Here is a 16,440-nt window from a genome sequence, read left to right as displayed (position 1 = left end):
CTAGCAGAAAAATAGGCATAGATTATGGACGAAAATCTGTCAAATAATGACCAATAAATATATGAAATGAAACTAGGCTTCTTAAGGAAATATAAGTTAAAACAAAGAGCTACTACCTCATCGCTTTCAGACTGCAGAACTTAAAAATTCTGATAAGACTAAGTGTTGGTGACAAGATAGGAAAACCAGAATTCTCTTAAACTGCAGTTGGGAAAGCAAATTTGCATATCACTTTGGAGAACAATTTGATAACATCTAAAGTGACAGAATATACACATCCTACTACCTGAAATTCCATATTTATTTATTTTTTACACACACACACACACACACACACACACATATATATATATTTATTTTCAGACTGAGTCTTGCTCTGTTGCCCAAGCTAGAGTGCAGTGGCACGATCTGGGCTCACTGCAGCCTCCACTTCCTGGGTTCAAGCAATTCTCCTGCCTCAGCCTCCCGAAATAGCTGGGATTACAGGTGTGCACCACCATGCCTGGCTAATTTTTTTTTTACTTTTAGTAGAGACGGGGTTTCACCATGTTGGCCAGGCTGGTCTCAAACTCCTGACCTCAGGTGATCCTCCCACCTCAGCCTCCCAAAGTGCTGGGATTACAGGTGTGAGCCACTGCGCTGGGCTAAAATTCCATTTTTAGACATATGTCCAGAATATCTAGCACATCTGCATGAGGTGACATGATCAAGAATGTACACTTGCAGCACTGTTCAAAATGGCAAAAAAGTAACAATTTAAACAACCATTAGTAAGGGAATTGGTAAGTAAACTGACATGACACTAAACAGCATATTATGTTAAGTGGAAAATCAGGTTACAAAATATTACATACAGTAAAACATCATTAATATAATTTTTGTTAACTATTATATATTGTTTCTAGATAAAAACACATGGTAAAGTATAAAATCTTAAATAGGAAGGAGTCACACCAACTTCAGAATAGTAGGTTAGCTCTAGGGAGAGAAGGAGGAGAATGGCGCCAGGGAGAAGTACAAAAGAGTAACATTTTATTTATTTAAAAATCAGAAGCAAATATGGCAAAATAGTATGTGAAGGGTACAAGGGCATTTATATTATTATTTTTCTGTATATTTGAAATATTTGTAATTAAAAAGAATTTTAATGGGCACATATGGTATAACAATCAAATAATAACATTAATTACTCGCACCAGAAAAATGTATCAAATAACAACATATTATTTAAGCCACAGAAACTTATGTACATACATTAAAGCGTGTGATAAAAGAGTCAAAAATAAATTTTAAAATTTGCAATTTACTTTGAGGTTTTAAATTAATAATTTTGCTAATCTCATGCAATTTTAAAATGTCCTTAAGCTAAAATTTTAAGGGCTGCTATCCTTTTTGTTAGAGTTGTCACGCTGTACAGATAAAACTTTAATGTGGTATCCTGAATTTCAGTCTTATTTTGTAAAGCTTTCTTCTTTAATATATAAACAGTTAACAAGCTTTACAATTATATTTACAAGTCTTAAAGAAATGTATTACGAGTCCTAAGTATGAAGAACAGTTATTTAATTATAACTACTTAATTATAGTGTTTTACCAAGAATCTGATGCCCTAATACTAACGTGGAAAAACAATGCTCCATTATTCCATTTTCTTTTCTGCTTGGGTTTGGGCCAGAAGCCAAGATGTACCAATACTGGAAAGGTTTTAAACAGTCTTATTACAAAACCATTTTTAAAGGAAAAGCAGTAACTTTCACAGGGGAGTAACACAATCCTTTGGGATTACTATGTCAGAGAGACACAGAAAGATAGAGAATATTTTAAGAAAAGGGTTAACGAGGTAGTAAAATTTTGCTATCTATACTTCACTTACTGACCCTTAGAGTCTCAAGCCTAGAAAACAATAAATATTTTACAGAAAAATGTAGGAAGCAAAACTGGGCAGGACACTGCATCTATAAATATAATTTGAGAGAACTATAACCCACACATAGCACTTCACTCTCAACTATAATCCTCTGACCACATTCATACTATTTCAATAGTCATTTTACCCGGTAGATGGAAAGCAGTAATTTTATTTATCATGAATTGCTTTTTGCCAATTAAACATGTGCAACAGAGATGATTAGCTGGTCTCTCAAGTAACCTAGATATTAGATATGCTATTTCCACGTAATGGAAGACTGCAATAAAATTGTTCCAAGTTCTAAACTTCCATACTTTTATATTTTGGGCACAATTTTTAAGAGTGGCAAAAGGCAGGTTTTCACTTACTCCACTTCAGCCTGTTATACTGAATTTTACTTAGTGCTAAAATCCTTAACTTTCCATTTCTGAAGGCTGAAAAACATTTGCTCCCCCAAGTCTCTTATTTAGTATAACTTTGGCTAGTAAGAACAGCTAAGTTTGCTTCCAAAATTGAAAGTCTCCTACAACATTTTTAAATGTTTCTTCCTCCATTGATCTTTAAGTTTCAGTAATACTCATTTATTTCTTCCCTGTCAACAGAAAGATAACTACCACTCTGCTTCATGAATGAAATAATCAAATTACTATTTCAAATTCTCACCCTCTACATACTCGCTCAAACGGAGTAATAAATTCACTGACACGTTGACAATTCAAATTTCACTAATATATAGAAATAATTCTTCCACAAGCAAAAAGATCAGCATCAAGAATTTAATTTTCTGAGTTTCATAACCCTTGATAAATGGAGGCACCTTGAAGTTCAGTTGAAACTCTTTTATATAGGATTTCAGAGCATGCTTCCAAATATCTTAAGACAAGCCATATTAATAGCTTAGTGTCATTTTTATCATTAAAATAATCTACAAATATCAGAATACTACTAATTTATTGTCATGACTAATAAATAAGACTTAAAATACCTATAGATGTAAATCAGCTCTCTCCGTTCATTTTGCTTACTTGGACTATTCTAAAATACAGATCGACAAATGGAACGGGTTTATCAATAATATACTTGTACGATCTTTTCACAAATTCCAATTCTGTAATTTAGGGTTTTTCATATTTATTTTTAAATATACAAAGAGATTAAACCATTAATAGAAATATTTTCTCTCAAATATGTAATATTCTTTTGTAAAAGGAAGTTTCCAAACATTTACAAAGCAATCTAAAGTTAAGTAAACCTGATTTTAGGATTATTACATTAACCAAAATAATTTTCCAGAGAAGGTCCTATTTAAAAGTTATGCTCACTGGCTTCCCCACATCCACATTTTAAGATGGATCCAAATCCAATGCCTTTGCTTGATGTACTTCAGGGATCCCTTCCAGTGAAGAAAACCTCAGAAAAACGTCTCACGACACAGTGGACAAGTGGATTTGTTGCTAGATGTAAACCATTTGTACTGAAAAAGAAAAGGTTTTAAATATCAAAAGCTTTTTAAAGCTCTCCTCTTACATATATCATAAAGTACATATACATCTAAAGTAACCTTCAAATGATAAAGTGAAAAGGGAAGAATAGTAAAATGTTTGCTCTTTCTGTATCTCCAAAATCAACACAAATGAGTATACTTCCGATGGCTACACTAAGTTCTTTCTACTTAGGCTCATGCACACAACCACTAAGATATGAGAAATCTCCTGTGAAACAAAGGAACAAATGGCAACTTCTTTTTCACTATGTTTAAAAAGAACATAGGGCTCTGATGCCAGATGGCTTCCAGCACCGACTCCTGTAGTCTCCTTCATGGTCTAGATCTCAGACCTTCTACTTCTTGAGCGGTAAAAGGTCACTGGAAACACCCATTTATTAGAGGGCCTTGATTCTACCAGTCTCGGTAAACTGCTAATTATCTTTTGCAGATTTTTAAAAATCACTTCTTAATATATCTCCCATTAGCTACAATTAAGTTTAACATACACTTTCTCTTCCAAAGTTAGACATTGTGTATGTGTGTGTGTGCGCGCGTGTGTTTATGTGTATAAAATACATAAAATATAAGTAAGTTAATTTCTCTTTAGACTTACCAAGCAAGCTGAATGGAATTTTTTCTTGCATGTTCTACAGGCTTTTTTGGGAAGGGAATAGTTGAAACCATGAATGACTGAGAAACAGATCATACAATCTTCAACACCCTCAAAACGTTTGTCTACATTATTTTTCCATAAAGCTAAGCCTTCCATAATACTTCCATTCTGTTAACAAGAAGAAAAGTAAGTCACGACACACTGATGACCACCAATTTTATTTTTATTCAATTTTACAAATTTTAAAGTTGAATTACAATTCTGAAAGAAGACAATCTGCTTGGCTATGTTCATATCTCCTAACTTTTATGAATGTTGGTTAAAATAACCTCCCAAGTTTTCAGAACCAGATGTAATTTTTCTCCATAAAGTCAGACTTTAAAGGCTTCTGGACCAATACTTAAAGTGTAATAGTCCAAGCTTATTGCTTGATAAAACTCTCTTAATAATTAAATCATTTAGGTTAGTTCTAATGTTTAACTGAAAATGAGGAAATTATCTCAAATTATTTGCTCTAGCTCTACAATATTGATAAGCATATTTGTTTAAAATAGTTTTTCTTGGCCGGGCACCGTAGCTCATGCCTATAATCCCAGCACTTCAGGAAGCCAAGGTGGGTAGATCACTTGAGGTCAGGAGTTCGTTGACCACCATAGCCAACGTGGTGAAACTCCATCTCTACTAAAAATACAAAAAATTAGCCAGGTGTGGTGGTGGGTGCCTGTAATCCCAGTTATTCTGAAAGCTAAGGCAGCAGAATCGCTTGAACCGGGAGGCAGAGGTTGCAGTGAGCCGAGATTGTGCCATTGCACTTCAGCCTGGGCAACAAGAGCAAAACTCCGTCTTGGGGGGAAAAAAAAAAGTTTTTCCTTACTGTAGAATGCCTGAGATACACAGCGTGCAAACAGAACTGAAGATTTAAAATGTGGTTAGAGGTCACAGGTCTTTGAGAGTACTGGGACTTCTTTAACCAAAGAGGAGTTGAAATGTAAGAATAAAAGGGAAAGTAGCTCAGAAGGCATTCATCTGTCCAGCATCTTTCAAAAGATCCTCTCTGAAACAATTTCCTTAATACCATGCACTGTTCTACATCTTCTACAATGTTAATGAAATAAAGTCAATCCCTCGCAAACACCAGAAAATAAATTACAGCACCTTAAAAATTAAAACAGAAAGGCAGGTTTAATCCATTTAGGCATATATCTGTATTTATCCAAGGAAGTTTAATATCTATTTTTACCTTAAGCAGAAAAGATGTATTTTATGTTTAAATGCCCTTTTAAATAGATCATCTTTTTCAAGTTTGTAAAGCCAAATGTATAAACAGAAACTTACCTGATGGGTGAGGTAAGTGCTTAACTGCAGCATCCAGTTCCGCCACTGCTGAACAGCCACTCCTACTCTTTTGCCACTTTCTACTGTTATTGAACCCAATGGATAATTTGAAGGCAGCTGTATTATAAGTTCAATAACTATGTCCTCAATAGTATAAGTAGCCATTACCTCTCGAGTAGTAGCTCGAGCTTTAACCTGCAGTACAACAAAGGATATTTTGTTTGCCAGATTCCTTTCTTTCATCCAGAAAACATTTTGATAGGTTGACTATGAAAAGCTAAAGGCTTCATTCAAGGACAATGCAAGTAAACACATTCACTTATCTAACATAAGATAATTAAGAAATAGGTTTAGGCTGGGCACGGTGACTCACATCTGTAATCTCAGCTCTTTGGGAGGCCAAGGCGGGCGGATCACGAGGTCAGGAGATCGAGACCATCCTGGCTAATACGGTGAAACCCCGTCTTGACTAAAAATACAAAAAATTAGCCGGGTGAGGTGGTGGGCACCTGTAGTCCTAGCTACTTGGGAGGCTGAGGCAGGAGAATGGCGTGAACCCGGGAGGCGGAGCTTGCAGTGAGCCGAGATTGAGCCACTGCACTCCAGCCTGGGTGACAGAGCGAGACTCCATCTCAAAAAAATAAAAATTAAAAAAAAGAGAAAGAAATAGGTTTAAATATCTCCCTGGTATATTTTTACAGTGATTTTGTGAATTCAAAGTTTGTTTTAAAAGACATTAATTGCTCATAAAAAAAAAAGGTTTTATTATGTTAGGCTTGTCACATAATAGTTCAATAAACCTTGAATAGATAAGTGACAGAATGGGTTATTCCACACCAAGTATCGAATATCACTTCTACGTCTAATAAGTCTTCCTCTACCATGTAATCCTCCTGAGCTTTGGAGCCAACCATCAACTGCCAGAATATTTATAGTTATTTGTTTGGTTTTCAAACCAACATTGCAAACTCAACATAAAATGCACACATTATCATCCTTCATCAAACTTCATCTTCTGAATTTCCTACTCCCAGGCTAAAAAATCATCATAGCATCATTTTAAATTTCTGCTTCTACCTCATCCTAGATATTAACTAAATAACTAGCACATCTCTCACATCTCTACTCTTTTATATTCCCACTGATACTGCCTCACCCATGCCCTAGTCCTTTGCTCATAATGTCTACCCCAATAGTCTCCTCTAACCATTCACTTGAATCCAAACTGTTTGCCAATAGATCATGCTATAGACTATGGTCAGAGCAATTTCAAAGATCATAACTCTGACCGTGCTACTGCCTGAATGAAAAATGTTCAGTGGCTGAATTGTACCACTTTGGATTGTTATTTGAGGCCCTTCCCAATATACCTCTAATTCATTGTTGAGTAGTCTATTCACCTTTGGGACTCCTACTCATTATTTGGGTTGCAGTACTGCGTTATTTATCATTTCTTGGGCAACAACTGAAATGACATTCTCACTTTTGTGCTTTTTGCTTTTGCGATAGTATTTTTTTTTTCTCTCTCTCTCTCTTTTTTTTGAGACAGAGTTTCACTCTTGTTGCCCAGGCTGGAGTGCAATGGCGTGATCTCGGCTTACCGCAACCTCCGCCTCCCAGGTTCAAGTGATTCTCCTACCTCAGCCTCCCGAGTAGCTGGGATTACAGGCATGTGCCACCACACCCAGCTAATTTTGTATTTTTAGTAGAGACGGGGTTTCTCCATGTTGGCCAGGCTGGTCTCGAGCTCCCGACCTCAGGTGATCAGCCCACCTCGGCCTCCCAAGTGTTGGGATTACAGGTATGAGCCACTGCACCTGGCCTATTTTCTCTATAGTAAATGCCTTTCCCTTCATTTTCCCCGTAACAAAATCCTGCCCACCTCCAAGTGATTTTCTTCCATAAAATCTCACTTGATCCCCTCAGCCAGATGAATCTTTCCCACTCAGATCATGAGAACTCTTTCTCTTAACATGCTACTTTCCAATGCAAAAATCATTATCAGTATCGCTCTTTTCCCTTTATTAGACTGTATGTTATTATAGGACAAGAGTCTAGTCCTACTAAACTGTTCATATCCTTGGTGACTGGGACACAGTGCTTGGCATCTGTAAGTATTCCAATACAGATTTTGAATGAACTAATGAATGCTCAAAAACTATTTGCTGGGTGAAATGGTTTGGATCTGTATCCCGCCCGAATCTCATGCTGAATTGTAATCCCAAATGTTGGAAGTGGGGCCTAGTGGGAAGTGATTGGATCATGGGGGTAGATTTCCCATAGGTGCTAGTCTCGTGATAGTGAGTGAGTTCTCATGAGATCTGGTTGTTTAAAAGTGTATGACACCTCCCCACCTCTCTCCCTCCTGCTCTGGCCATGTGAGGTGCTGACTCCCATTTGCCTTCCGCCACGATTGTAAGTTTCTGAGTAGCTGGGATTACTGGCGCCCGCCACCACGCATGGCTAATTTTTGTATTTTTTTAGTAGAGATGGGGTTTTACCATGTTGCCCAGGCTGGTTTCAAATTCCTGACCTCAAGTGATCCACCCACCTCGGCTTCCCAAAGTCCTGGGATTACAGGCATAAGCCACTGTACCCAGCCTAAACCTCTTTTCTTTATAAATTACCCAGTCTCAGGCATTTATAGAAATGTGAGAATAGACTAATACAGTGTGTGAATGAAAATTATACCACTGTTTCAATCCATACATGAAGTAATATTGAGATTTGACACACAAATTAGAAAACAAAATAGGCTGGTCTTGAACTCCTGGGCTCAAGTGATCCTCCCACCTTGGCATCCCAAAGCGTTGGGATTACAGGCATGAGCCATAACTCCTGGCCACCAGTTTCTATAAATTCTGAGCCAAGAGCTACAGTCTGTTTTGATATTAACAATGACAGACATACCCAATATTAAAACAACTTTTCTGGAGAAAGTCAAGACAATACTAACCGTCATGCCATTAAATAGTTGTGTACTTGTTTGTACAGAAGATATTTCTTGAAAAGAAAGAACACTGCTGACATACTTGCTTGTAAATCTATCTACAATATTGAAAACACGCTTCTCACTGCTATTCCACCACAACCTAACCATGGCAGGCAAGTCTTTTAATGTCATATGATAGACTGAGCAAGCCAAGTGTGGAATGTGGTATGGAAGAGTTGCTGTTTCTGAGGAAAAAACAAATTCCTGATTAGTCACATGTATTTCTTATATAGAATAACAGACTAATATTAGTATTTTCTTTAGAAATTGATCCTTAATTCCTCAACGATAGTGCTATAGCTCATCAAACAAACATACCAGAGAAACCAGAACTCTGGAGTATGAGCATCTTTCCACACATTCAAAATGAACCATAAGAATGGCAAAATAATTTTTTTTTAAAGTGAAAATCCCAATTGACACTGAAAAAATCTACCTAGAAACAGAATTCTATATTTAACATGAAAGACTACAAATAAAATAGAATATATTTTAAAAAGAAGGAAAAATTAAAGATGCTTGGTGTTATAAATTATGAAAAGGAGTTTGGCCTCCTTTACTTTCCCCAGAGCTCGCTGTGCTGCTGTGCAGAAGTCTTAGAATACCCAACTCAATACTCACAAGATGCAGCCCATCCTCAGATCTCCAAGGCATTTAAAAAATGCATATTCTTAGTAAATTGTTTCCAATACTGTGGTACAACCACATATATGCACATCTATCCTCTCTGCTCACATGCGAGCTCCCAGAATGAAATACATTTTATTCAATTTTATTTCCCCTTATTTATATGCCTATAAAATGTTATCACATAAGAAATATTTGTTTACAGAGTCAAAAGTTAATAGTCTCACCACACTAAGCTTCAAAAATATATTAAATTCCTCACAGTCCTTTATTTTAGGGTAAAATCAAATTATTCATCCTATTTAGAGAAATGTGGAAAATGGTCAAGTTCAACATTCTCATAGCCAGGACCTAGCTTTGGGGTTATTCTCCACATTCCCAGGGAAAAGTTTAATTCAACCTAGTGTGAATCTAGCGTCCAAGAAAGAACATAAACACATATCTTACTGACCTCGAATACTCAGCTGGAGCTCCTCAGTAAAGAATGTTTTAGGGTCCTTATTTGGGACCTCACTTGCGGTCTCGGCATAGGTTGGATTTTCTGGCATAAGCCTGAACAGGTGATAGAGCAATTTATTCAAACTCTTTGTTTTCCGAAGATACATTGAATACAGAGCCCGAAGCTGGTGGAGAGCAAAGAATTTGTTAGTAAACCAAATACACCAAGACAACTGGTATAAAAGAACAACTCAAAGTATAACAAATTTCCTTTCCTCATAAACTAGCAGACATTCTATCCCCTCATTATTAGAACAAGTTTCTAATATCTTTCTCAAATTGTCTTCCTGTGTTAGAATACACTCACCTTGGCTTACAGTGCCTGAGATAAGAAAATCTATTCACCATTCCCTCACTCTCCTCCCAAGTCTTCCATACATTCCTTCCACACCATTGTCCTTAACCTTTCAAATTCCTGCTTAAAACTAATCCCGTTTTTATGGCTGACCTCATCCTGTATCAAAAACTCCGACATTCCTTTACGACAGAGAGCACAAATTAGTAGTCCAAGATGTCTTGGGGGTCTTCTCAGAGTTGTTTTTTCAATCAGGAGATTTCACATAAAAATATGGATTTCTGGTTTCTCTTTTAAAAACAGAAAAACGAGCCACCACCACTGGGAGCGCTGCAGGTATCTGTGTCAGACCTGTGCTTCACAACTCCTGCTTTCCCTCAATAACACAGCTTGCATTTTCCACATTGACTTTGCAGTTCTTTGGTATCTGTATTGGTTTTAAGATAATTTCTTCTACTATATCACATATCTCCTCATAGTACAAAGATACCATTTTCTTTTTTGTTTTTAAAAATTTTGTATTTTTAATTTTTGTGGGTACACAGTAGATATTTATGGGGCACATGAGGTATTTTATAGGCATATAATATGTAATAGGGTAAGTGGGGTACTCATCACCTCAAGCATTTATCCTCTCTTTGTGTAAAATACAATTTTTTTTTTTTTTTTTTTTTTGAGACGGAGTCTCGCTCCGTCGCCCAGGCTGGAGTGCAGTGGCCAGATCTCAGCTCACTGCAAGCTCTGCCTCCCGGGTTTACGCCATTCTCCTGCCTCAGCCTCCCGAGTAGCTGGGACTACAGGCGCCCGCCACCTCGCCTGGCTAGTATTTTGGTTTTTTTTAGTAGAGACGGGGTTTCACCGTGTTAGCCAGGATGGTCTCGATCTCCTGACCTTGTGATCCGCCCGCCTCGGCCTCCCAAAGATTACAGGCTTGAAACACCGCGCCCAGCCTTTTATTTTCTAAACACTATGAATACTTACAAGGATCAAGTAATAGGATTTGGAATTTATTTTTTAAATATGTTGACCAAAGTGCTCTTATCATCAAACTTAACATCACTAATGAAGGATGAACATCCCAAATCTGAAAATCCAAAATGCTTCATCATCTAAAACTTGTTGAGCACCAACATGATGCTTAAAGGAAATGCTCCTGGAGCATTTCAGGTTTTCGGATCTGGGATACTTAACCAGTAAGTGTAACAAAAATATTCCAGAATCTGAAAAAATCTGAAATCAGAAACACTACTGGTCCCAAGCATTTTGGATAAGGAATACTCAACCTGTAAAAGAACACAATGACATTATATGGCTGAGGTAAGACTCTGAGAACATGTAACAACTTGTACAGTAAGTACTCTTTTTTTTTTTTTTTTTTTTTTTTGAGACGGAGTCTCGCTCTGTCGCCCAGGCTGGAGTGCAGTGGCCGGATCTCAGCTCACTGCAAGCTCCGCCTCCCGGGTTCACGCCATTCTCCGGCCTCAGCCTCCCGAGTAGCTGGGACTACAGGCGCCCGCCACCTCGCCCGGCTAGTTTTTTGTATTTCTTAATAGAGACGGGGTTTCACCGTGTTAGCCAGGATGGTCTCGATCTCCTGACCTCGTGATCCGCCCGTCTCGGCCTCCCAAAGTGCTGGGATTACAGGCTTGAGCCACCGCGCCCGGCTAGTAAGTACTCTTGCTGAAAATTAACCACAATCTAATGAGGAAACGATCAGACAAATTCAAACTGTATGACAGGCTAAAAACAGCTGGCCCAAATAATGACAAGAAAGAAAAGAAAGGTATAGGAATTATAGGTTAAAGAAACTAAAGAAATATGGCAAACAAATACAAACATGGTTCTTGATTGGATCTTCAACACAGAAGAACATAAAACTATAAAGATATTACTGGGACAACTAAGAGTATCTAAATAAAAATTAGGTACTACTGCATCAAAATTAAATTTGAATATAAAAATTGTATTCTGCTTATGTAGAAACATGTCCTTGATCTTAGGAGATACATGTTTAAATGCTTTTGGTAAAGCATCATAATGTCTGCAAGTTAGTTTCAAGCAGATCAGCAGAAAAAGAGTACATACAGATACAGTACGTGCAAATGTAGCCAAGTGTTAAAAATGTGTTGATCTAAAAGAGTATGTGACTTTTCATGAATTATTCTTCCAACGTTGTTGTTTAATTTTTTTTCAAATAAAAAGTTGGAGATATTTTAAAAATTAATCAGCAATATCAATGGACTTTAAAAAACACACATATATGACCCAGCAATCCCACTGAAGTATACAACACAAGTGAAATGAAAACACATTTCAACACAAAAGTTTATACAGTAATGCTCACAGCAGCTTTATTTCAATGGTCAAAAAAATCAGAAACAGCCTAAATGTCCACTAACCGATAAGCAGATAAACAAAATGTGATATCTATAAAATGGAGCATTATTCAGCCACAAAAAGAAATGCAATACTTATGACACATGCTACAATCTGATAAATCTTGAAAACAATATACTAAGATAAAAGCCAGACACAAAAGACCAGATGTGTGAAATGTCCAGAACAGGCAGATGCATAGAGATAGAACACAGTTTAATGGCTGTCAGGAGCTGTAGGATTTGAGAGGAAATGGGAAGTGATTGCTATCAAATACAATGGGATGTTGACAATGTTCTAAAATTAGATAGTGGTAATAGTTGCACAAGTCTGTGAATACAGTCAGCCCTCCACATCCACGGGTTCCACATCTGAGAATTCAACCAATCGCAGATAGAAAATATTTGAGGGGCAAAAAAAGTGATTTTTAAAAACCCAATACAATAAAAATACTACAAATGTTAAAAATACAGTATAGCAACTATTTCAATAGCATTTACGTTGTATCGATGATAACTAATCTAGAGATGATTTTAACTAGTATACAGGAGGACGTGCATAGGTTAGATGCAAATACTATGCCATTTTATATAAGGAACTTGAGTATTCACTGGGTTGGGGGCCATGGGAGGGAGCCTGGAAACAATCCCCTGCAGATATCAAGGGATGACTATATACTAAAAACACTAAACTGTGTGGCCAGGTGCGGTGGCTCATGCCTGTAATCCCAGCACGTTGGGAGGCCAAGGTAGGCGGAACACCTGAGGTCAGGAGTTTGAGACCAGCCTGGCCAACATGGTGAAACCCCGTCTCTACTAAAAATAGAAAAATTAGCCAGGCGTGGTGGTAAGCGCCTGTAATCCCAGCTACTCGGGAGGCTGAGGCAGGAGAATCACTTGAACCCAGGAGCTGGAGGTTGCAGTGAGCCAAGATCGCACCATTGCACTCCAGTCTGGAGGACAAGAGCAAGACTCCATCTCAAAAAAAAAAAAAAAAAAAAAAAAAATTTTTTTTAAAACACCAAACTGTATATGCTAAGTGGGTAAATTTTATGGTATGTGCAATATCTCAGTAAAGCTTTATAAAACAGACAAATAAACATACACATGTACATATACAACTTTTTCTAGTTCAATCTGATTTGCTAGGAGTTTTTTTGAGAAAAAAGTTAACCCATGATTTAGGAACATTTAAAGTTTTCCGAAGAAAAATTGTTTATTTCAGGATTCAACTAATTATGGGTAGGCAGATAAACCAGAATAACCAACCTAATAATTAGTATTATTTAGTGGGTTATTCTGGTTTATCTGCCTATAGCTCAGTTCAAGTTTTTCAGACTCAATAATAATAATAAATGCTGCTGTATAATTTTGCACCCTAACCCAATCCCAGCCTAATAAAAAAGGTGATGCATGGCCATTTTCCTAATTTCTGAATATAAAATGAGAACAAAACTCTTATACACAAAAGCCTCAATCTGCTGCTATTTTTTTAGAGATCAACAATATTTTAAGAAATTGATGTAAAAGCCCAATAAGGAGCTCTTGAAATATATCATCAGCAAATAAAACCAGCTTAAGTAACAAAAATACGTGACAGGCCTAAAGAGAAAACTAATCTATTTAACAACTGGATCAATGCTACTTCTGTGATTTGATTTTTCTCCTTAGATGTACAAATGCAGAGATGCAAAAATTGGTATCTTTGTACCAAGGTATAGGTTATGAGCAACAACACAAATTATAATTTAAAAATTCCAAAAAGTTACATTGGAAATGAATGCCATGAATACTTAATCACACTAAGTGATAAACTAAATCTTTTTGTATTGACCTGTCAAAGAAGGCACATATTTTACTAGGTTAATTCAATCAAAGATTGACAGAGATTTGGATCTTCCTTGTTCTTTTTGAGACAGGGTCTGGCACTGTCACCCAGGCTTGAGTGCAGTGGCATGATCTCATCTCACTGCACCTCCGCTTCCCGGGCTCAAACTATCCTCAAGTGGGGATCTTTCTAAAAGAAATAAAAACTAGAGAGATCTTTCCAGTTTCTTCTTGGACAAGGTCTTACTTCCTAAACGTGAGACAACAGAGACATCTAGTGGCTGCTAGAATAATTTGGACAAAATATTTCAGATATTTTTACCATTTAGGTAACAGTTGGAATTATTACATAGGTAATGTTTCACAGATCTTTCTCCAAACGGTGATTTTCAAGTAAGGTAAATTGCCAATGATGTATTAAGTGAAATCTCCACAACAGAGTGAAAAACTGACCCCCCAAAAAAAACAGAAAAAATACAAGATTCAATTCTTTTGAAATAATTACTATGATAGTACACAATTAAATTATATAAATATTATTTCTTGATATAAAAGAACCTGGTGACTATATTCAGTTAGAAAAAAAGTTGGTCTGGCCACATATCAGAGTAATTATTTTTGCTTGGAGGGGTAAGGTATAAGGGACAGGAGTAAACTTATTAAGCAGATTGTCTGAAGTTAGCTGGATAAAATGAGATTAGGCCGGGCACCGTGGCTCATGCCTGTAATCCCAGCATTTTGGGAGGCCAACGAGGGTGGATCACTTGAGCTCAGGAGTATGAGACCAGTCTGGGCAACATGGTGAAACCCCATCTCTACAAAAAATATAAAAATTAGCCAGGCATGGTGGCTTGCACTTGTAGTCCCAGCCACTTAGTGAGAAGATCGCTTGAGCCTAGGAGGCAGAGGCTGCAGTGAGCCGAGATCGTACCACTGCATTCCAGCATGGGCAACAGAGTGAGACCCTGTCTCAAATGCAAAAAACAAAAAGGATGAGATTAAAACATAAGGATTTCCCTTTTATTAAACTGAAGGGAAGGAAGGTATTTAGAACAGTATCAGAAGAATATTAGGACAGAACTATCGAAAGTTGTCACATATATATTTACCTGTGATGACGCGGCTTTGAAGAAAGTTAGAATTAATTTCCAAGTGAGAAGGTATCCCAGAACGTAACAGAAGTCTTCACTCAGTGGTTTAATAGTAACTATCTGTCCAACAGGAACACACCCCAAAACATTTTCTAGTAAGTCCTCTTGAGTGCTAAGAAGAGACATCAGTGTGGCTGGTGGTGACCTAAGAATCAATGATTAAACACCACAAGTTTTCTTTATAACTCATCCCTTAACAAACTGACAGTACTCGTAAACTTCAAGCATTTTAGAAAAATTTCTCTATTTTCCAAAAAACGTTTTAAAAATTCTCCTCTATTGATCCACTTTTAACTCCTAATCTCACATAACAGTAAAATCAAAAAGACATATTATAGCACTTGAAGGAAAGACATTTTTAGAAAACATCTATTTCAATTTTCTGTTTTATAAGTGAAAAAAAAAAATCACACACCCAGAGAAGCCAAATGATTAGTCCAAAGTCTTTCAGTTAGTAGGGGAAACCGTTAGGGATTCTAAATCCTACCAGGCCTTTTATCATCCTATAAAAGACAAAGTGAAGACTAAGACTTCGAACTTTGTCACTTCATTCTAGTTTCTATTTTACTGCATATTATCTACTTAGCGCTATTAAGAAATATCACAATGGTACTATTAATCAGAATGATAAACACAGAAAATAATTATGTGCCTATTTAAAAAATCATGATTGTATCTTTTTAGGAAAATAAATGTACCATTCAGATTACTTCACAACAAAGTAAGTTAATTTTCTTCTTTATTGAACTACTCTACTCATTTATACTTTCAGGTGAACTTAGGAGATTCTCAAAAAGTAAAATGCTTAACCCTCTTCTCTATGATACTCTAACCTGGTTCTCTCCTTTCACTGCTGTGATCGTTCTTCCCTTGTGGCTTCCTTCTCCCAGCCCACAAGCATAGGCCTTCTCCAAACTTCTGCTCTTAGGTCTTTTCCTTCAACCCCTCCATCTCACGTACCCAGCCTTCTATATTCCATATTGATAGTCACTAGATCTTATAAAACACCAGCTCCAAAATCTCTCCACTTTTCACATTGCCCTCCACGCATTGTTATTTAACTTCTGGAATGACCTCCACCTCTGCTTGCTTCTTTTTACAATTCATGTTTCACATTACACTAGTGTCAGAATCAGCTGATGGTGCCCTGTCTCCTACCAAATGATGCCCAAATCCGCCCCCAAAAGTCATTTTTAAGGCCATTCATTATCGGGCCTCATTAACTACCCTTTCGGCTTTATCTTCCACTATACCCTGCCTACTCTATACACACTGGTTCATTTATTCTTTCATTCAACATACTACTCATGATGTCTGCTATAGGCCAGGAAG

The 16,440-nt window shown here is 37.0% G+C and overlaps 1 protein-coding gene across 1 annotated transcript in view; it reads right to left on the bottom strand.

The window, feature by feature from the left end:
- Positions 1-1,011: 1,011 nt before the first annotated feature.
- LTN1 (listerin E3 ubiquitin protein ligase 1) overlaps positions 1,012-16,440 on the bottom strand; it is a 64,229-nt gene continuing 48,800 nt past the window's right edge. The window contains 8 exon segments of the mRNA XM_025381042.1: positions 1,012-3,383; positions 4,009-4,176; positions 5,344-5,538; positions 8,300-8,520; positions 9,414-9,585; positions 15,067-15,253; positions 15,691-15,720; positions 16,100-16,200. Coding sequence (XP_025236827.1) covers positions 3,321-3,383; positions 4,009-4,176; positions 5,344-5,538; positions 8,300-8,520; positions 9,414-9,585; positions 15,067-15,253; positions 15,691-15,720; positions 16,100-16,200 — 1,137 coding nt within the window. The 3' untranslated portion in view covers positions 1,012-3,320.

The sequence above is a fragment of the Theropithecus gelada genome, chromosome 3 (assembly GCF_003255815.1).
Source record: "Theropithecus gelada isolate Dixy chromosome 3, Tgel_1.0, whole genome shotgun sequence".
Taxonomy (NCBI): Eukaryota; Metazoa; Chordata; class Mammalia; order Primates; family Cercopithecidae; genus Theropithecus; species Theropithecus gelada.
Note: the sequence above shows the minus strand (reverse complement) of the source record. Positions and strands in the feature narration are given on the sequence as shown.